This window comes from Peromyscus eremicus, chromosome 8b, assembly GCF_949786415.1.
Source record: "Peromyscus eremicus chromosome 8b, PerEre_H2_v1, whole genome shotgun sequence".
NCBI lineage: Eukaryota > Metazoa > Chordata > Mammalia > Rodentia > Cricetidae > Peromyscus > Peromyscus eremicus.
The window spans coordinates 31,261,968-31,284,365 of record NC_081424.1 but is presented as its reverse complement, the minus strand read 5'-3'; the positions used below and the strand labels follow the sequence as shown (position 1 = coordinate 31,284,365).

The window sequence follows — 22,398 nt, the reverse complement described above, 5'->3', positions numbered from 1 at the left end:
CTGTACACTCGTGTCCAGTGGAGAATGGACAGCCTACCAGTGTTCACACAAAGGAAACTTACTCCCCTCAACCAGAATTCTACTCACATAGTTTAATTTTTTTTTTAAATTGGGAGTTCAATATTTAACTATTTGAAAATACACTTAAAATCAAAGGCTCTACAAGTAACTCACAAGGTAATTTATTACTGCATCATTCTGGTCACAGTGCTTACTTTGTCAGAACAGAATTCCCACTTAGCTCTGCCTTGGAGTGATATTTTGTTTGTGCTCTAACAAATAAAGCTTGCCTGGAGATCAGAGTGTGGAGCTAAGCACTAGAGGCCAGGAGGTGGTGGTGTACATCTTTAATTCCAGCACTTGGGATCTCGTGCCTTTGATCCTAGTACTTGGGAGGCACATGCCTTTAATCCCAGCACTTGAGAGGAGGAAACAGGAAGTGATATGGCTGGGTGGAGAGAGGAAGTGATAAGGCAGGGTGGAGACAGAAGCTCTGCCCTTTCAGTCTGAGGGTTCCTAGAGGTAAGAAGTCTTTCCAGTGGCTGGCTACTCTGCTTCTCTGGATCCTTCAGCTTTCACTCTGATATCTGACTCTGGGTTTTTATTATTAAGACCAATTAGAATTCTCACTACACTGCCTCTTTAATACAGGCCTCCCAAGATACCTAATAAACCATAAGGTTTGACTCCAGATCAACAGATGAATGTATTTTCAGAATAGCCTGGACCACTATGGCCACTTTATGCCAGCATCCAAATTAATAACTGACACACTAGTTAAAATACCATGAGCCACATTAGGATTAATCTTCTCAGTTACTTATCTTGAAGCTTTGTCTGACTTGTACAAATATAAAGAAATGAACCAAGAGTTCCAACTTTCAGATGCTTTTCATCTGGATGTGGGGCATGTAACAACAGAATCTCAAATTTTCTCTTCTTAGAAAACATGTTTCATCAATAAGTATATGAGGATAATTGGGTTATAAAAAGGAATGGCTATCAATTAAAATAGTGTTTAACATCAAAAGTTTGACTTTTTCAACAACACTGTACTTGTTAATCAGGTGATGTGAGTCCCGGCCAAGCCAGGAGAGTCTTGGTTTTCTTCTTTCATCACAGCACAACAGTAAATAGATCCTTCTTTTACATTTATATAATATGCCATGCAGATGGTCAATTATACGGCCAACCAATTTGTGTTACAAAGGAAATAGTTAAGTATCTTGTATTGTCATCGTTAAACAAAAATTGTCCATTTAACTAAAGTTGTCAAACAAAAAATGGAATACAGTTCTTTAGATGACAAACTATTCTCCCTTCTAACATGCTTAAGATGGGTTCCTATTAATCAGCCTAAGACTGGAATGCCCTTAGCCCCCTCGCTATCAGCCTCCCAAAAGGAAAGAAAAGAAACGCTTTTGAACTTAACCTCCATCACAAAACAAACATTCTTAGATTACAGAATACAAATCTCACAAAATAATTACTTCCTGCAGAGTGGTCCCTGAGAGTATGCTGTGTTTTTGCTGTTGTTACATTTTTACCTCAGAACTTTCAAATGGAAATTAAATGGGGAGGAGGAAAAAGTAAGACAGAAAACCAAAGTGGTTTATACTTGAATACAGAGTAGCAAGTAGTCATTAATATTAGCTTATTTATGCTGGAAATATTGACCAAAATTACAAAGCTTACAGTCTTTGTGGCTTTTAGCCCTGGGCATTGCTGCAGAGCCTTTAAATGGTTTTGCCCTAAGGAGCTAGTGCGATTGAAAATTTCTGACAGCCCCTCCTTCCCAAGAGCTTTGATACAGGGTTCTATTTATAAATATTTACTGACTCCAGACAGTCGTGAAGAGCCTTTCATGCTGTACCCAGGCCTGACAAGTGACATCTTCAAGTTGTGTCACAAGGGACTTCTCCACTTTCCATTCTGACCCTTGTATCCATCTTGGTCCTCCAGGGGATCTTAGCTCCCTGTGCGAGCTGCTAACGGGAGCTGGTGACTTAGAAATGCTGATCCGCTGAGTTACGGACACCTTCCAGGTTTCAACCCAACCTCACCTATGACATCAAAACTCATCCCTATCTCACCAGAAAGGTTTGAAGTATGGGACAGGGGTAAAGTTTGGGATGCTAAAAAGGTTCTGTATCTTGATGGTGATGGTACTTTCACAGGGAATTTACAAGTAAGAGCTCCTCAGTCGCATTCCTAGACTATGTGTGGGTTTACATTACACATCATGAAACATAGTTTTCTAAATTTTAGATGATGTGATAGATAAAAAACAAACTGGGAAAACAGTTCATTATCATACTCATCTATCTATCATCTATCATACTTTGTACACATGATTTCCTGTAATAAAAATTGGGGGGATCTTTTCAGTTTGAAGATGCTGGCAAGCTCATGGTGATATAGTTGAGATTTCCATGTTCTTCTTACCCTGTTTTGTGGCTGGAACATGAGTGTGCCACAGCGTGGCATCTGCAAAGTCACAAGACGAGTGGGTTCCAGGGACAGAACTCGGGACATCAGGTGTGACAGCAAGCACCCTGACTCGCTGAGTCATCTCACCAGAGCTCGTTTCCCAAATCTTGCTTCAAAGCCTGAGTTTTAGCAGCAGCAGCAAATAATGCCAGTTGTTGTACACACTGTGACAAGTCCACTGCTTTATTTTCAAGAGAGCGTCTGTCAATACCACGGTTTGTCAACTGTTCAAGGAAAAGCCGTGGGAAGGAAAATGGCTGCTTCATATTGGAGCATCCGCAATCACTCAAGAAATTCTCTTCACGCCAGTCTGCTGCAATACTCATCGGAAACGCTGCGTGTGAACTTGCGGTTTTTGTTACATGAAGTATTACAATGACGAAGATTGAGATGAAGTGAAATTAATTCTTAACTAGTCAGCAAGAGTATTCTTCTATGAACATGCCTTTTTTAAAAACAACTGGATTCGGGGAGGCTGGACAGATGTCTCAGTGGATAAAAATACTTCCTCTGCAAGCATGAGACCCTGATTTCAAATGGCCAGCACGGATATGAAGAGTTGAGTCACTCATGTGTATAACTCCAGTGCCGTGGGCAGAGACGGGCAGATCCTGAAAGGCTTCAAGCCTAGCCAAAGCGGTGCGCTTGGAGTTCAGTGAGACCTGCCTCAAGGCAACATGGCAGAGGATAAGAGAGGTCACTGGCTGCCCGGCACTGGCCTCTGCATGCACGTGTATGCACCAGAACACTCACGTGCATGCACCACACACATGCATCTCACACACAGACATGGACATAGACACGCATTCCCACAGAGACACAGACACACACATACACACACATCTGTTTCTCTCTCGCATACATACATATACGCATGGACAATGAGTTTTTCAAAAACTAATACATTTTTAAAGTGTTTTTACCTCCAGCCGTCCTTATTCCTCCTGGCCACTGCACTTTTACCCATCATTGCTTTAGTACAACCAGCAGGAAGGGCAAACGGTGTCTTATATTTTCATAAAAAATAACTTTGTCTTCAAGGACACCTTTAAAGTAGCTAAGAGACCAACCGTGAGGAGCTGGTGAACCTACAATATTTTTTTAAAGAATTTAAAACCCACAAAGGTATTTAGCCTGGCAAGTTATTAAAACAGTGACTCATCCATAAGATAAACACATTGAAGTATTTTTCTACTGCGAGAAGAAAATGAAGGGAGTCAGCTCAGGACGTATCTGTCACCGAACGCTTCTCTCCACAAGTAGATCTCCAAGTGGGCATATGGATCTGAGTCACACAAATACTGTCAAGCTAAACGTTTGAAATGGGTTGTTTATCAAGCAAAGGTCTAGCCTCAAGGGTTCTGGAAAGCTCTCAGAATTTTTGCCTATGTTTTTCACCCAACGGGGCTAAACAAAATCGACTGATTCCTTTCCTCTGCTCCTTCCTGAAGTACAAGCCAGTGGAGACCCACACTGGCGGCACGACAGGCTTTCTTTCTCTTTTTTATTTGAAGATTTATTTTTATCTTTTTTGAAGATCATTTGGGGGGGGGGTTCAGGCAGAGGGAGAGCGCAGACAGAAGAGGACATCAAATCCCCTGAAGGGGAATTGGAGATATCCACAGTTGTGAGCCCCTCCCCCCACCACCATGGGTACTGGGAACCGAACTCGGGTCTGGGAGAACGGCAAGTGCATTTAACTACTGAGTCATCTCTCCACTCCTGGCAGTACTCCTTTCTATAAAGAACGCACATCCTCCCAACGCACTGTAACTGGGCACAATTCCAACTGGGCAGCCCCTGTCTTCAGAGTTCTAGCCTGGCCCCCAAGTCAAACAGTACTGGAGAGTAGGGCACTCAAGTCAGAGGGAAGGGTCCTCAGGCAGAGAGGTCCAAGCCCACTGGCAAAACTCCACATCCTTCCCTTTTGCTAAACCATCACCTGGGTCAAGTACTAGAAAAGCTCACGTGGAACACAGCTAGCTAGCCAGTCAGTCTAACAGGATCAGGTTACTAACAGTGACTGTAGACTGTTACTAACAGTCAACGACCAGGTCTCCTGGAGGAGATTCTCAACAGGCAGCAGCTCTGGGTTAATTCACTGACTCAGCTCACACAGAATTCTCCTAGGCTTTCAATCCTACAGACGGGACCTAGTATTCTGTTGGTCCACTAGCACCAAGCAGACTCAACGAACTGTATACTTTCCTGATTTACAATGGTTCACCTCCAATTTTTTAACTTAACCATGGAGCAAAAGCAATACAATTTTTTAACTTAACAATACACACTCAGCAGGAAATACACTTTACATCTGAATTATGGCTCCTTCCTGGGCTAGCAATGTGCAGTATGGCTCTGTCTCCAGACACTAGGTGGCGCTCCAGCTGTCTGTGGGTCACATGATCATAGGCACAAATAATCAGCACTCAGCACACAAACTGGGTGGCCAGTGCCTTCTGGATACACACATTTAATACATGACATGGGATACTCAAAATGTTATATTAGGAGGTCTCAACACTTGGGAGGTGAAGGTAGGGTGATCAGAAGTTCAGGGTCATCTTAGCTGTTTAGTGACTTCAGAGATTCGGTCTCAAAGGGAGTGGGGATGGGAGGCTGTACCAATAGCTCAGCTGGTAAAGTGTGTCCTGAGCTGAGGAAGCCTGAGGACCTGAGTTCAGTCACCAGAGCCCACCTAAAAATCTGGGGACGAGTTAGAAAGGAAAAATTAGTCTTCCCTAATGAGTCTCACTGGGTTTAACAGCCACACTTCAGGGTCTCGTATTGTTTTGTCTGGGCTTTTTTTTTAAATCTTATTGGTCTTTTGCTTATATATTTTCATTTCTGATTGTATGTTTTGTGATGTGAGTGAGAGAGAGAGAGGGAGGGAGAGAGAGAGGTGTTTCTTGGGGGTTTTGTTTGTTTGCTTATTTCTAAAGAAAGGGCATGGAGTTGGGTAGATAGGAAGGTGGGGAGATCTGGGAGGAGTTGGGGAAGGGGAAAAGTGTGATCAAAATACATTGTCTGAAAATAAACTTTGAAAAAAAATAAATTTTAAGGCTAAAAAAATTAAAATGAAATAAAATGGGGGAGAAAAAACGGTGAGTGGAGTCACCTCTTATTGTAATTATAACTCGGGGGAGACAAGTCAGGCTGATCCTGGGTTTGCTGGCCAGCCAGCTCAGCCTCCTCAGTGAGTTCCAGGTCAGTGAAAAACCCTGTCAGAGAAGAAAAAGATGGACCACTCCTGAAAAATGACACCTAAGGTTGGCCTGAGACCTTCACATAAACACATAAATACACACATACACACACACACACACACACACACACACACATACACACGGCTTTGTGTTGGATGATTTCACCCAATTATAGGGTAACCTGCATGCCAAGGTAGGCCAGCCTAAGCTATGATATTCACTAGATTATGTGTACAAATGCACTTTCTACTTGTAATATTTTCAACTTACCATGAGTTTATCAGACTACAACCCCATCACAAGATGAGAAGCATTTGTGTGACTGTGAGTACAAAACTCAATTTATCCCTCAACTATTTTCTCAGTTAGCTTTACTACCCATCCATTCACGAACTAGCTCATCCATGGAAGCCCAGAATCCTCCAAGTCCACAGCTTCATCAACTACTGATACTGTTGGTTCACTCAAGGTGTCCCTGTAGTCATCAATGCCTCCCACCAATGCTTCCCTCCCCCCTGCTCTACAGCGTCCCCTTATCTGCTGGCCATCTCTCCCACGCTCAGTGTCATTCCCATTCATCTAAATTCTCCAAGACCTCTTTCCCACACTCTCCCAAAAGAGAAAACGGTAAACTTCTTCACCATGTTGTTAGGGACAAGCTCTCTTCCTCTATCTGCTCTTTTTCCTCTCTATTTCTCAGAAGCTGTCTTAGCTGCCAACGACACTGTATCATCTTCAGGGCTGTGTCTTATTCTTTCTGTCGTGATATCCAAGAGAAGAGTAGACACACTGCACGATTTCATCAAATTAGTGTTAAATTATTATTATTAAGCAAAAAAAGTGGAGTCGTCCTAAAATGATTGTTTCTGTCTCTGCTTAGAGAAGTCATAAATACATACACTGCTCTAGAACTAAAACTTCTAGACCTTTCCAGTGTCACCACTGCTTCCTATAAAGTATCTCTGACATTGCATGTAAACTCGTCTTTGAAAACCCTACATCACTCATCAGTCTTACAAAGGGGTCAGTTACCTTCCCTAAGGAAATGTAAACTCAACACTCACACTTGCTGCCTGAGCATTATTAACACACTCAATTCAAGTTAAGTGCCCACATAGCCCTAGGGTTTCTGGGCTACACTTCATTCTCAGTTACATGAGGAAAACTGGGTTTCTTACTTTTTCTCGATTTAAATTTTAGCTGATAAGTAAAGTCAGGTTTGCAAGGAGCTCCATGATAAGTGGGCATATTATCATGCAAGGTTTTATTTATGAGACAATTGAAATGTATCTTCTCTAGCATTTGAAAATATTGCCTGCACACCAGGGAGCCTGTGTAAGAAAGCTGTAAATCTACCGTGAACTATGGATGGCAGACTGCCTCACATTCTCCCACAAAGTGGCCCTCTAGAAAGAATTGCATAAACTATGATAAGTGAATACACTTAAAAACAAAGACATACAGAAAATGGTCTGACATGCCCGCACATTATCTCTGTAAAAGAAGACAAAGATCTAAATGTGTGTGTGTGTGTGTGTGTGTGTGTGTTTATGTGTATTTATTCTTGGCTCTTTTCAAATGACCAAAGATGCTAAGAGACAGCACCAGGTGCATTCCCTCGCTGTACATGTATTTGCTGAGGTGAACTATAAGTGTCACCTCATGTCTTGCTTTAATAATAATAATTAAAAGTGCTTTGTTTGCACTTAAGAGTCCCCTGGCTACCCTACACCGATCTTTGGCATTTCCTTCAGTCCCCAGAGACTTAGCCTCACCAGCCTGGGCGGGACAACAGCACATTTTTTTCAAATTCCTCCAACGTTTACTCTGTACCATTACTGGAATGGTACAGAGGAGATGATGAAGAAATGGCCCGCAGTGGTGATGTTCAGTGGACAGGATGACGATTCAGACACGCTCCAGAGCCACACAGGGAGTGGGTGACATAGGCAGATTTGTGGGAGCGGAGAGTGAGTCTGGTGATAAAGGCAGCTACATTCAAAGTCAGTGAGCCTGCTACTCCGACACGCTGAAGGACCCTGGAACAACGCAGCCACATTCTGAGAGCTCACAAGAAGACAGAAACCTAAAGATTTTAACACAAAATCACCCCGACATTGGCAAGTGTTTCAGTTGCTTTTGTTATAACTACAATAAGAAGGACAGCACAGAGGAGCAAAGGTTGCTCACATTCTTGCAAGTCGAAAACAGAGATCCTCAAATTCCACCCCTGGCAACCTATCTTCTCTACCTAGGCTCTGCCTCCTAAAGGTTGCATAGTCTCCCCAAACAGTGCCACCAGCTGGGGATCCAGTGTTTACACACACACACACACACACACACACACACACACACACACACACACCCCTATGAGAGATATTTTATATTCAAACCATAACAACAAGTGGTTCAAATGATGAAACAAATCAAAACTCTTAACCAATCAAATACAGCATGTGGGGCTGCCAACGTGTGATTTCTAGTATATATCGTACCAAGCTGGAAGACTATTCCAAGATCTGTAAAGCAACAATATATTCCTAAAACCGAGTCCCTGCTTCACAACTTTTAGTAACCAGATTTCCTTGTTAATTTTCTTTATCTGAATAATGATAATGACATGACGATGAACAGCTCAGACGTAGGCTGGGAAGATGGCTGACTGTGCTTAGCATGCAGGAATGAGGACCTGAGTTCCAATCCCCAGCACCCACAGAAAAGCCAGGCATGGCGGAGACTGTTTGCGACTCCAGTAGGGGAAGGCAGACACAAGAGGATCCTAGGGGCCCAACATCAGCCATTCTAGCCAATCAGTGAGCTCCAGCTTCAGTGAGAAACCCTACCTCAAAAAAATAAGATGGAGAGTAACAGAGGAAGAAACCCAGATGTCAGGCCTCCATGCATGCACATACTCAAAGAAAAAGAAAAAAGACCCTCTAGTTTATATTAAACTTAATTATAATAAATTACATTAGAAGCGGGTATTATTTTAAAATTCATACTGGCATCACTAAAGGTGATGGTTGGAAAAAATAAAGTATTTGTAATAAGCAAAAAGCACTTTAAAAAGTTCAACGGTACGAGATTTCAGAATTGGTTGGGACAGAATGAAATACAATTACTCTGCATTAAAAGAGGTGGGCTATGTAAGGAAGGCTGGATGAGCATCCCTGGGAATTCGGTGACCAGCCTGCCAAAGAACAGGAACCTGCTGGAGCCAGCTGAAGTAGAGCTGGTGAAACAGCGCCCCCTACTGTCCACTGGCTGATGCACACTATAAGTTTTATAAAGCAAATCTCACAGGATCTTCAGTAAAATCTCCATTTCCTCATTTTTCTTAATCGAGTGGGGAAGAGGATGAAGCAACTGTTTTCCCGTTCAAGGCTGGTCTAACACAGTTACACAGGAGACTGGGAGCACCAGCCAAAATCCACACTACAAAGAGGATCTGCACTTCCCCCTTGTGTGAACATTTGGACCTCAGGACAATGAAGGAAGACAACCCTGCGCGCGTCCTGAAAGCATGAAACCCTCCTTAAAACAGGATTGAAGTGTTTCAGAAGACAAAACTCAAAACGATGTCTCAAGTCTGCTGTTCCAAATGATCTCCGGGAGGTAAACGATGACTTCCCTGAAGGTCTGTAATGAGGATTTCGAAATTAAATCGCCTCTTGAACATTTTTTAAACCCTTCAATAAATTTCAGTACATAACGATCCTTTCAGGACATGGGTAGGTCCAATACAGGTTTTTTCCGAGCTGATGTGCAGAGAAATTACTTTGGCTGAAGAACTTGAAATATTTACAAACATTTATCTTCTCGATTCCAGGCTACTTTAAAAGCATATAAATCGGGTTGTCTTCAAGTTGAGTTATTTGCAACTGTGTCTCACTGGAAATAGTACATTTAAGTCAAGCAGAGCAGGCTCCTGTGAAATGTATCCCCCTTCCAGAAGGTGAGAGATGGCCTGTCTGGTTACGATGTTCCTTATGTGTGCACACTTTCCTCCTGGGAACTAACTGGAGTTGGTCTCATCACACACCACTGACTGCATTCATGCATGAGCACAGAGCCATCTGTGTGTGGATCTTGGCTTCCAATCCAAACATGTTTTCTTTACAGAAGAATCAAAGTCTTGAATGTCACAGGCCACCTACACTTCATCTTCCTATAGTGAAACTTCAGGAGCTAGGTCACTACCCTTGATTATAGGCAGCTACCATGACAATGCCTGCTGGGAAGCACTATGGCCATGTGGTCCTCCCTAAACAAAGTGCTTTCCTTATACTCATAAAATAAAATTAAACTGAGCAGGGCGGTGGTGGCACACGCCTTTAATCCCAGCACTCGAGAGGCAGAGCCAGGCGGATCTCTGTGAATTCGAGGCCAGTCTGGTCTACAGAGTGAGTTCCAGGACAGGCACCAAAATTACACAGAGAAACCCTGTCTCGAAAAAAGCCATAAATAAATAAAATTAAACTGACACAGATTTTCAGTCAACATTTCAAGACCTCATTATGATTATATATAAAGCATAGACGTATAGAATCTGAGAGATGAAAATTCTCTCCACATTTTCCACTGCACCACTACAATAAAACAACAAAACAAAGAAAAAAAACACACAGTATTTTTGAAAACAACTAACCTGAATTATTTACCTTAGAAAGTGATGTTAAGAAATGAAAAATGAATGACGTTTTCAATGGCACTCACCAATCACAATCGAAGACTCACAGTGGTAATAACCATGGCTTTGTTTTTTCTTCAGCATGGAGCAGAGGTCTATCCGGTCCAGTACTTCTTCTCCAAATCTGTGGTTGATAAACTGCTCATACAGTTCAGGCTCTATTTTTTTCACTCCCTTGAAATGACAAAACAAAAATCACGTCAGTCAACCATTTCACTGGGGCAGTCAGTTCATGGTTCTCCCAGTCTCTCAGAACCTGAGATGACATTTTGGAGTCAGGACTGCCTCCTGGCACCTGGAAACAGAGGCCACAAAACTGCCATCGAGTTGTGTTTAAAGTCTCCCGGCCTGGGATGGGCAGTATCTAAAGGCATCAGTTAAGAGGGCCGATGTGATGGGGTAGCACTTGGAACCTCACACTTCTTTAGGCTTCAGGACTAAGGAAGCATGTGACAATTCAGTATCAAGGACAGAGTAACCATGTGCAACAACAGGCGTGTGCGTGAACGATTTTAAAATGGTGCATATCTTAGAATTTTATAGTGAGTTCTGATAACACTAACTCGTATTATTTAAGCCCTTACATAAAACTCACCTGACGACAAAGTGATTTGAACTGGGACAGTGAGACCAGTGGCCCCTCTGTATCTTTCTCCATCTGCCTCTCCTTGTTCTCAATACAGCAGAGGCAGCTGGGTGCTGAAACTGTAGTGAGGTGCTCTTGGTACTACTGTAGTTTCCCAGCAGGAAATAACACCTCTCCCCTTCCCCAACACTACCCAGTATCCTGACATCTCAGCCTGAGTCCCAAGACACAGTCTATGAGTTTCACTTTTTTACTAATTTTTACTTTTTAACTAATAAAAGCTTCCCCTTTTGCTAATGAAAATTTTTTATGTTTTATTTTTTATTTTTTTATTTTTTTGGTTTTTTCGAGACAGGGTTTCTCTGTGTAGTTTTGCGCCTTTCCTGGAACTCACTTGGTAGCCCAGGCTGGCCTCGAACTCACAGAGATCCACCTGGCTCTGCCTCCCGAGTGCTGGGATTAAAGGCATGCGCCACCACCGCCCGGCTGCTAATGAAAAATTTAAAGGACAGGAAACCATGTGATTTTGTTCTGTTTCATTTTTCCTGTGCAAATGAAAATGACTTTTTACTTTTTACCTGAATTTGGTTTTCTCCCCAGTACTTCTTGAAAACTGGTTCCCTTATTTCAGCAAGTATGCCATGTCAATAATAATATACAGATTGGCAAAATGCTTTTGTCTCTATGTGCTGCACTGTATGAAGTATCATGTTATTTATTCAATAGGTCGCTGCCCTTAATATCTAATGGTATATATAGTAAAACATGCGTGTGTTCTATGTTTACACCAGCCTCCTGCTCTTAACTGCTCCCTCCTTCCCCCCATGCACACACTTACATCCTTCCTAACTCAGTTTGGTAATTCTATTCTATCTGCACAGGCTGGAAGCCTTGGGCATATCCTTGATAAAAATCCAATACCCCTTCATAATAAAAGTCCTAGAGAGATTAGGGATACAAGGGACATACCTCAAAATAATAGAGGCAATTTACAGCAAACCCACAGACAATATCAATGTAAATGGAGAGAAACTCAAAGCATTTCTACTAATCAGGAATAAGACAAGGTTGTCCACTCTCTCCATACCTACTCAATATAGTACTCCAAGTCTTAACTAGAGCAATAAAACAACTGAAGGAGATCAAGGAGATATACATAGGAAGTCAAAGTATCTTTATTTGCAGATGATATGATAATATACATAAGTGACCCTAAAAATTCAACCAGGAAACTCCCTACAGCTGATAAACATTTTCAGCAAAATAGCAAGATACAAAACCAATACACAAAAATCAGTAGCTCTCCTATATACAAGTGACAAATAGACTGAGAAAGAACTCAGGGAAACAACTTTCATAATAATATCAAAAATAATAAAATATTTTGGGGTTAACTCTAACCAAGAAAGTGAAAGGCTTGATTAATCTAAAAAAAATGAAGACAGTAAAGAAAGAAATCAAAGAAGGTATCAGAAGATAGAAAGATCTTCACAGGCCAGTAGGATTGATACAGTAAAAATGGCCGTTCTACCAAAAGCAATCTACAGATTCAATGCAATCTCCAACAAAATTCCAGCACTAGTCACAGAAATTGAAAGTATAATTTTCAGTTACGTACAGAAACACAAAACCCCCAAGATAGCTAAAACAATCCTGAATAATAAAAGAACTGCTGGAGGTCTCACCATTCCCAATTTCAAATTGTACTACAGAACTATAGTAATAAAAACATACTTTTTTCTAGAAGCATAAATATTTATTTGTAACAAAGGAGTTTGTGTACAGTGTTGCAAAACATACTTTTTTATTACCTGGTATTGGCACAAAGAGATAAGTTGATCAGTGGAATTCAATTGAAGACCCAGAAATAAGTACACACACCCACGGACTCCTGATTTTTATAAAGAAGCCAGAAGTACATATTGGGGGAAAAAAAGACATCATCTTCAACAAATGATGCTGGTCAAACTGGATGGCTGCACGTAGAAGAATACAAATAGGTTCATACCGATCACCCTGCACAAAGTCCAATTTCAAATGGATCAAGGAACTCAACCTAAGTTCAGACACATTGAACCTGATAGAAGAGAAAGTGGGGAATGTCTTGAACACACTGGTGTGCACAGGAGACAACTTTCTGACAGAACACCAGTAACACCAGCACTAAAAACAATGATTAATAAATGGGACCTCATGACACTGAAAAACTTCTGTATGATACAGGACACTGTCATTTGGACATAGCAGCAGGCTATAGAGTGGGAAAAGATTGTTACCAACTCCACATCTGGTAAAGGACGTGTGTGTGTGTGTGTGTGTGTGTGTGTGTGTGTGTGTGTGTGTGTAATATATAAAAACCTCAAAAAACTAGACATAAGAAAATAAATAACCCATTTAAAAATTGGAGAACAGATCCAAACAGAGAATTTTATTTTACATTTTAATTTTTTGGTTTTTCTGAGACAGGGTTTCTCTGTGTAGCCCCAGCTGTCCTGGAACTCACTGTGTAGACAAGGCTGACCTCAAACTCACAGAGATGCGCCTGCCTCTGCCTCCCCACCATTGTCCAGCTAAACAGAGAATTCTCAACGGAGGAATCTCAAATGGCTGAGAAACACTGAAAGAAATGTTCAACATCCTTAGTCACCAGGGAAATGCAAATCAAAACTACTTTGAGATTCCTTCTTACACCAGTCAGCTCCATAAAACAAATGACAGCTTATGCTGGTGAATGTGGGGTAAGGGGAACACTCCTCCACTGCTAGTGGGAGTGCAAATCTATATCTATGATGGAAATCAGTGTGATGTGCTTCCTCAGGAAGCTGGGTAGAGATCCACCTCAAGATCCAGCTAGACTACTCTTGGGCATATATACCCAAAGGACACTTCACCTACTACAAAGACACTTACTCAACCATGTTCATTGCTGTTCTATTCATAATAGCCAAAGTGGGAAACAGCCTAGATGTCCATCAACAGATGGATGGCTAAAGAAAATGTGATACATTTATACAATGGAATATTACTCAGCTATTTTAAAAAAGGAAATCTGCAGGTAAACGGATGAAACTAGACAAAAACATCACAAGCAAGGTAACCCAGATCATACAAAGTAATATCTGGTCAGAGGCCCAGGTCTATGGGAGACAGATACAGTATGCATTTGCTTATATGTGGATTTTAGCTGGTAAGTCTTCAATGAGCCAGCTACAATCCATATAACCAAATAGGTTAGGTATAGAGTAAAGGACTGGGAGTGTGGGGGCGGATATCCCTAAGATGGAGAAATAGACTACACAGTTATGGATGGATGCGGGTGGGGGCAACTGGAATGGAAGGACTAAATGGGGTGGGGGGAGAGAGGTTGAGGGAGGGAATACAGAAGGGACAGACAAAACTGAGAGCCATTTCGGGAGTCATATGGAAATCTAATGCAATAGAAGCTCCTTAAAATATATGCATTCATGAAGGCTGTCTAAATGAAACAGCCTAAGAATGGAGGAGATGAAACCCCTCTCTCATCATCTCTCATCATCAAATGAAGTTTCCAGTACTGGAAATGGGTTACATCTAATTGAGTTGTTGGCCACTGGGAACCCCCAAACAAACCAGGATACTGCCAGAGCTATTGGTTGCTCTCCAAAAACTGTGAGGCCCTATTGCTGAAGACAACACCTATATAACTCACTGAACATGGAGAAGTCAAGCTGGTGACTACACAGAGCCTTCAACCCTACTCACTAGTGTTTACGGTACTGGGAGGTACTCTGCATGCTACCAAAGGAGACCGGTAAACACCAACCCAGCTACAAACCCTTCAACAGACTGTGGTGACCTGCCTGCAAGGTGTGTTAGTGCAACAGTGAGGCAAAGCTTGTGGGAGTAACCAGCCAATACCTGATCGGATTTAAGGCCCACCCTATGAAATGGAACCTATCCCCAACACTGTCTGGATAGCCAAGGACATGAGACCAGGTAGGCCAGGGACCTAGGGCAAAACCAAATACTACTGTTCTGCTAAAGGAACGTAGGAATAAAATGAATTGTAATAACGTTATGCTAGACTCATATATCAGTGCCTTCCTCAGCCATCACCAGTGAAGCTTCCTCCTGCAGTAGATGGGAACAAATATAGAGACGCACAGCCAGATAATATACAGAGAGTGAGAGACCTTGGGACACTCAGTCCTAACTAGGATGTCTCCATCAATTCCCTCCCCTCGGGGATCAGGGAAACTTGCAGAACAGTTAGTGGAAAGACTATAAGAGCCAGAGGGGATACAGAACAGCAAGAAAACAAAGCCTTCTAAACCCAACAGGACCAAAGCACATAGTAACTCAAAGAAACTATAACAGCAGACAGCATGCACAGGGTTTACAGAAGTCTGCACCAGATGGGATCCCAGTGCTGAAAGAACTGTCCACAAGGCCCCAGAAGCCATATCCAATTGATAACCACTCACAAAAGAAAAATTAGTCTTCTACAAGAGAGTCTCACTGGGTATACAAATCACTGTGAGGGGAAGGCCCCGTGCCCAGCAGTAGATGGCCAACACAAGAGTAACTCAGTGGCATCTCTGCAGGTTCTCTGTCTCATAATGTTGTGTCAGGGCTTTTTTTTTTTTTTTTTTTTTTTTTTTTTTTTTTTTTTTGGCATAGGTATTATGGCCTCTGGGTTTGTTTTTATGGGTTCCTGTGTATAAACGAGGGAGTCTTTGTGCTTTATCTTCAGCTCTTTTTCTTGTGTGTTTGTGTTTGGTCCTCTTCTGGTTTGTTTTATTTTATCATTATTCTTTATATGCCTGTGTGTTTTCTAAAGAGAGACAGAAAGGGTGTGGACGCAGATGGAAGGGGCAGGAGGTGGGGGAGGGTGGAGAGGATCTCAAAGGAGCTAAGGGAGGGGACACCACAACCAGAACATATCAGATGAAAAAATCTATTTTCAATAGAAGAAAAAAGAATACAGAACTATAAAAGATCCCAGAATACAGCATCTGACTTTAACTTCAATGAGACAACTGGGAGTAGAAAGTGTGTGTGTTTCACAATGTAGCAGCCCTATGGCTAAGATTTAAACGGTATTCCTTAGTTTTGGGTGGATTACACCTGTTGAGGTGTATGAGGTCCATTTGGTTTGTGATGTGATTCAACTCCAGACTTTCTCTGCTTAGTTTTTTTCCAGTTGACCTATGTAGAGGTTAGAGTGGGGTCCTGAAGTTACTCACTATCACTGTGCTGGGGTTGATGTGCGCTTTTAGAGTTAATAGTGGTTTTGTTTGTCTGTTTGTTTGCTTTTAAAATTGGGTGCCCCAATTTTTGAAAAAGTTCTGAGTAAATAAAAATTTTATTTATCTTCTAAATGTTTTTTTCCTGTGTGTATGCATTTATGTGTGTACATGTTTGTGGGTGCCTATGCATGCACGTGTGCGTGTGTGTGTGTGTGTGTGTGTGTGTGTGTGTGTGTGCACGCACACGCGCGCGCGCGCGCGCGCGCGCTCACAAAGGTGGAAGAGGAGGGGCAGTGATCCCTTTCTAGATGACAGCAGACAATCACAGATTAGCACAGGATCTTCAGTCCCAGGATTGCAATGCCAGCATTGAACAGCTGTTAAGTTCTCCTTTTCATTTTTATACAATGCCATTTTATTATTTTGCTTACATTGATTAACTTCTTTGGAGGGGGCATGCCACAGTGAACATCTGGAGGTCAGAGGACAACTCTGAGGGAGCTGGTCTTCTGCTTCCCCCGTGTGGAATCTAGGAACTGAACTCAAGTTTTTAAAAGAACCTTTAGCCACTGAATCATTTCACTGGCCCAAAAGAAATAAGAGAAATATAAAAGTGCCTGTAAACTAATTTCCACAGCTAATTAATTTTAGCAATTGACAAGCACTAATTATTTTGCAAAAATTGTTCATAGCTGACTTCTGATGTGTATTCTAAGGTGTTGGGTTTTATTAGCAAGTAAAATGGAATTAACTCCATAACTCATAATTTATACAGAAAGTATAGTTCAAAAAGGCATGATGTCTTGGGAGAGTTTGAAGCTCTATCTCTATCAAAATAAAATTTTTAATAAAGACTCTAGAAAGAGATGAGAATATGCTTAATCTTATATATATTAGAACATTAGCATAATCTTGTTCTCTGGAGAATGTATTGGGTAGATTCTCTTTTCTAATAAACTTAGAATCTATCTCACCATCTAGCTCTAGCAAACGATGTTTCTCTTTTATGATAAATGGACTGGTCTGTGTTATATAAGAAGACCCTATCTAAAAAACTAAATAAAGAAGAAAAGGAAAGCAATCATTCTGAGGAAATTGGTGACGATATCAAAATCAGACATCACTTGGGATAAGGCTAAGAAGGGTCCAATTTTTGTAAGGAACCTATAGGATTGCCAAGATAGTCTCAGAGGTATCACTATTCAAGGTTATAACTTCAAGTTAAAATGACTGGGTATGATGGCATTCTATTCAGGCTCAGGACCTCCAATTTACTCAACTTCCACTTGTCACAGGCCAGCTCCACCCTCCCCAAGATGCCCTATTGTTTAAAGATACAAGAAGGTATTAACATGTTAGGAAAGCTCAAAGAAAAGCCTCAAATCAGTAAATCCAGGAAAACACAGCCTATCATAAAATCTAAGAGAGTGGGGATGGCTGCAAAGGTAGAGAAACTCTGTGAGGGGCGTCTCTAACAATGCCATGCTAAGAATGCTGTAAATTTGGTGTTTTAAGTGTGCTGGATGATAGTCTAATACTTCATATAAAGGTTATTCTCCCTGGAAATTAACAGGGACAGTGTATGCTTTAAGGACTTCAGATATGCTCCGTATTAGTACCACATTGGTTATGCACAATAACACTGAAAGGAAAAAAATGGAAGTTACATACAGATGTCATGGGGTAGATATGATCAACATACATTGTTTACATGTATGAAGTTGTCAAAAATAAAAAAAAAATCTATTAAAAGTAAATGCAGCATATTATACTTGCAAGCAATTACCTGGTGGAAATAGATATCAAAGTTTTCAAGGTCGTCTTAATTGTTAGAGATGACTCAAGATTTGCTTCCCTTTTGCCGCCTTTCAGCCAGTCAGAGACGACCAGGGATGGTCAAAGCCATTTGCTGGCCTTTGGTGCAGTGTGCCGTGAAGCTGGGAGCCATTTCACTGGATTGTAACTTGGCACCCAAACAGCCAGCTCCTCAGTGATGCCAAGAATGCCTGGCAAGTATATTTAGAATTCTCTGATGACTGAATCTGATGATAAATAATGGAGATTATTTACTCTGGAAGCACTCGCTACATCATTTACATCAACTCAATCATATGCATAATTTAAAATGTGCCAAAGGGTGTTCAGACTTAGATTCCTGAGCATCTAGAGCTATCTTTAATGCTGTTAGAGATGTGGAATGTCAAAACTCACACGAGCTCACAATCTGTGACAGTTACTGTGTTCAGAACAATGAAACAGTAATTTTATTATGAAGGTTAAGAGGTTTTTTTTGTAACAGATGGCAACTTCTTATTGTTATTTGTTATAATAATCACAATTTACATAATCAGTCTGCAAATAAAACAGAGGAGAGATTTGTCCTACTGACAATAAGCTTAACCTTCAGATCTCTGCCATGTTTTTCCAACAGTTTATTCCTGGATACAATTAGCTGTTAAAGAAGTATGCATGACAGTTAAAGAAATTCCTGTGACGACAACTAAAACCAAAGTTAAAATGTAAATTAAGAGCCAAACTAAGGCGGGGGTTAGGGGAGCGGTGGTGGTGGTGGTGGTGGTGGTGGTGGTGGTGGTGGTGGTGGTGGTACACACCTTTAATCCCAGCACTTGGGAGGCAGAGGCAGGCAGATCTCTGTGAGTTCAAGGACAGCATGATCTACAGAGTGAGATCCAGGATAGCCAGGGCTACACAGAGAAACCCTGTCTCAAAAAAAAAGAAAAAAAAAAAAAAAGAGCCAAACCAAACTGGTCTAACCTGTCAGGCACCAGCTGATTAAAAAGCAACCACAACATCTGTACTTCTCAGGAGTGGGAGAAGGCTGGATTGTTAAAAATTTTTTAATTATTTTTAGTGCTCACTCTCCCTAATAAAAATCAACCTATTGGTACTCAAAATTATAAAGACATTGAAATTGGCGGAGGGATATGAAGACAACCTCAGTTTAAATTCCCCACCCCGTCCCTCTTACTGCCGCTACAATTTCTGATGTTTACACACTTGGTTGCATCTGCTCCTGGAGAGGAAACACTTAATGGCCCCTGGTGCCTCCTCAGGCTTCTCTCAGTCAGAACAAGTGAGCAAGCTCAGGTTCACCCTGGATTGTGACTGCCATGGGACGACACGTGTCTTCACGGCCCCAGTTACTGACTGAGGAACACTGAGGGGATTCTGGACCCAACAAACAACCTCCTGGGCAAGAAGGGCCTTGCTGTCTTCTCTTCCTGTCATTCTGGGCCATGCAATGTGGCCAGTCCTCCACTGAACATACCCATTTCCTGCTTGGCCAAGGCCCTGATATCCTGCCTACTAGCATCTGTCAATAAATTTACAGATGGAAACATAAGGAGTGATAAAAAAAAAATAGACAAAATGGTGCTGCTTTATTATTGTAGAACAATCTGCAAACCAAGGTGCTTCCTATCACCTAACAGTAGTAGAAAATAGTATCTTCTATGAACTCAAAAAGTAGCCTTTGACACAAGTCGGGGAGAACACTGCTCAACCCCCTCCCCCTCCCCCATCAACACCTGAGGGAGATGGGAGAGCTGTCCCTATTAACCATCTGTCATGTGGCAGCATGGGCCGGGGGTGGGGGGTGGGGGGGGATTCTCCCCTCATCAACACCTGAGAGTGCTGTCCCCATTATTCATCTGTCATGTGGTGGCTTGAGTTGGGGAGAGATCCCTCCCCCCTCAAACTGGAGAGCTGGCCCTCAGGTCATAAGAGCAGGAGAGCTGTCCCTGCCCCTCATCAGTTGCAGCACTCGGGAGAGTGGCCCCTACACCTTCCCTGGGCAACACAGTAGAGCCGGCCCTGAAGGTGTAGGTGTGGGAGAACCAACCGATCCTGAGGACATGAAAGGGGTGGGGGGAACTGGTCCCACCCCTTGCCCACCCCTATAAGGGATGAACTAGACAGGGCAATGCTGGAGACCTCACCCTGATGGTGAAAACGGGAGAGCTGGTGGGCTGACCAACCCTGCAACTACCCAGGACCAGAACCAGGGTTAAGTGTTGGCCCACCCCAATATCCACCCCATCTGTGATCTGCTGAAGCACAGGTGTATGTGGTGGGGGGCAGTCCCTGTGGACCCAGGGCTGCAGGACCTCCCCAACACAGGGCAACAACAGGACATCCAGGGAGAGTCCCAGTGAGGGTCCAGTGTTGATAGTGTAGCAGAGACCAGGGGCCTTGAACCAGACCAATGATTCTTTGCAATGAACGCCTGCATGTAAAAATGTGTGGATAAAGGGGCTTAATGCATGCTTCACTGTGTCACACTGCAGCTTCCATGATGAGATTTTTTTTTCCCCTTTCTTTCCTTTTGTTTTCTTTTTTTCCCTTTTTATCTTAAATTTTATTTTGTTGGGGGGGAGGTTGCAGGGACAAAGGGCAGATGCAGGGGGACAGGAGATGGGTGAGATCGGGATGTATGATGTGTGCGAATGACACAAAGAATAAATAAAAAAAGAAAATTTAAAAAATACACAATAAGCAAAAAAAAAAATAGCCTTTGAGATCAGAACAATTATTATCCCCAGATAAGGAAGCTACATCACAGAGAACTAGTCGCTTATAAGGCACACACAGAGCTGGCGGTCAGGACAAGTGAAGAACACAGACCAACTAAAAAGACAGGGTGAAGCCTAAGCTCTATGCTATGTACTCAAGACATTAAAATTCTAAGAATGTGAATCATTCTTGAGAAATGACTGTATGCAATCAAGCCAATGTCAAAATTAGTTTGGGAACCTCTAGCATTCAAAGACGGCTGTCTTTAATATGCTGTGTTGATATTAATAGATCAAGTGATAACTATATGCAGCAGTAAATGATTCTCATTCTCTATGAACAGGAAAGAGAGAGTGAAAGAACTTCTAGGGGCTGGAGAGATGGAGCGGCAGTTAAGAGCACTTACTCCTCCTTCCAGAGGACCTGAGTTCAGTTCCCAGCACCCATGTTGATGGCTCACAACCTCTTGTAACTACCATTCCAAGGGATCTGGCCCCCTCTTCTGGCTGCTGTGGGCAACCACATACAAGTGCATTCGTTCACATAGACAGACACACACACACACAAACACACATGCGTGCGTGTGTGTGTGTGTGTGTGTGTGTGTGTGTGTGTATGTATGTGTGCGCACACACACACATACATACACACACACACACTCATGCACACACAAATAAAAATAATAAAAATAAATATTTTAAAAGAACTCAGATGTTGCTTAAACATAGAAAAGGTATGCAAATGATCCAGTCCATTAAAAGAACATTTCTTGCTGTAAATATCCAAATAAGTAAAATGCCAGCAGAGATTGCCAGAGTTCTGAGCAGTGGTTTCTTGAATACATAATAGTTCTCAATTGCTTATTTTATTTTAAGCTAGAGTATTTACATAGTTCAGTGTGGGGTTTTTCAAGTATGCCTCCTCCACAATCCCTCCATTTATTAACTTGCTTCCCGCTCTCCTGCTTGTTAGACCTCGACTCTTTCAGGAAAGAAACACAGACCCTCCTCACCTATATTCTATACAATATTCCACATTCAGTTAGTAACAGTAGAAACAGCTGCTAGAGGTGCAGGGTTTCGATCCACTCTAGACACCTCCCTCTCACTGTCCTAACCCCGAGAGGAACCCAGGGCTCCTTGGCAGCTTCACGTAGCAAGGAAAAATAGTCACTGAGGGAAAGTTATACAAACAAATCCTAATGGGACAAGCCACTACAAAATCCCCAGGAGAAAAGCACCGTGGTTCCTGGTCCCAGCATTTCTTTCCAGGAACTGTTGGCATCGAGCAGAAGAAAGGTGCTTAGCTCTAGCTCACATTTATAATGACTGAGGCTCTTTTAGACCTGGCTGTGTTAATCACAAGGTTAACAGGTCACTGGGGCACAAATTCTCACCATGGCAGACACAATACAATCTGTGATGAAACACTGATGAACCCACATCTACTACACATTCTGTTCTCATATGCTCATGCTTCATCCACATAGCCAACCTCAATTTCCCCTTCAGAAAGCTTCTTACGTCTACCAAGAGAGCCCATATGCTATTGGGCCAGACAACTGATGATTATGGTTTCACACGGCTTTGTAAACTAAGAAACAAAGCAGAGGTCCTATAACGCAGGCATCCAAGAGTGAATACCATAGGATACATGGAATCTCCA

General features: G+C 42.1%; 1 protein-coding gene across 2 annotated transcripts in view; it reads right to left on the bottom strand.

Moving 5' to 3' along the window:
* Window positions 1-22,398, bottom strand: part of Akap7 (A-kinase anchoring protein 7) — a 137,351-nt gene that overhangs the window by 40,926 nt on the left and 74,027 nt on the right. For both annotated transcript variants that reach the window (XM_059272638.1, XM_059272637.1), the window contains exon 7: window positions 10,413-10,560. In XM_059272638.1, the coding sequence (XP_059128621.1) occupies window positions 10,413-10,560 (148 nt within the window). The remainder of the gene's footprint in view (window positions 1-10,412; window positions 10,561-22,398) is intronic.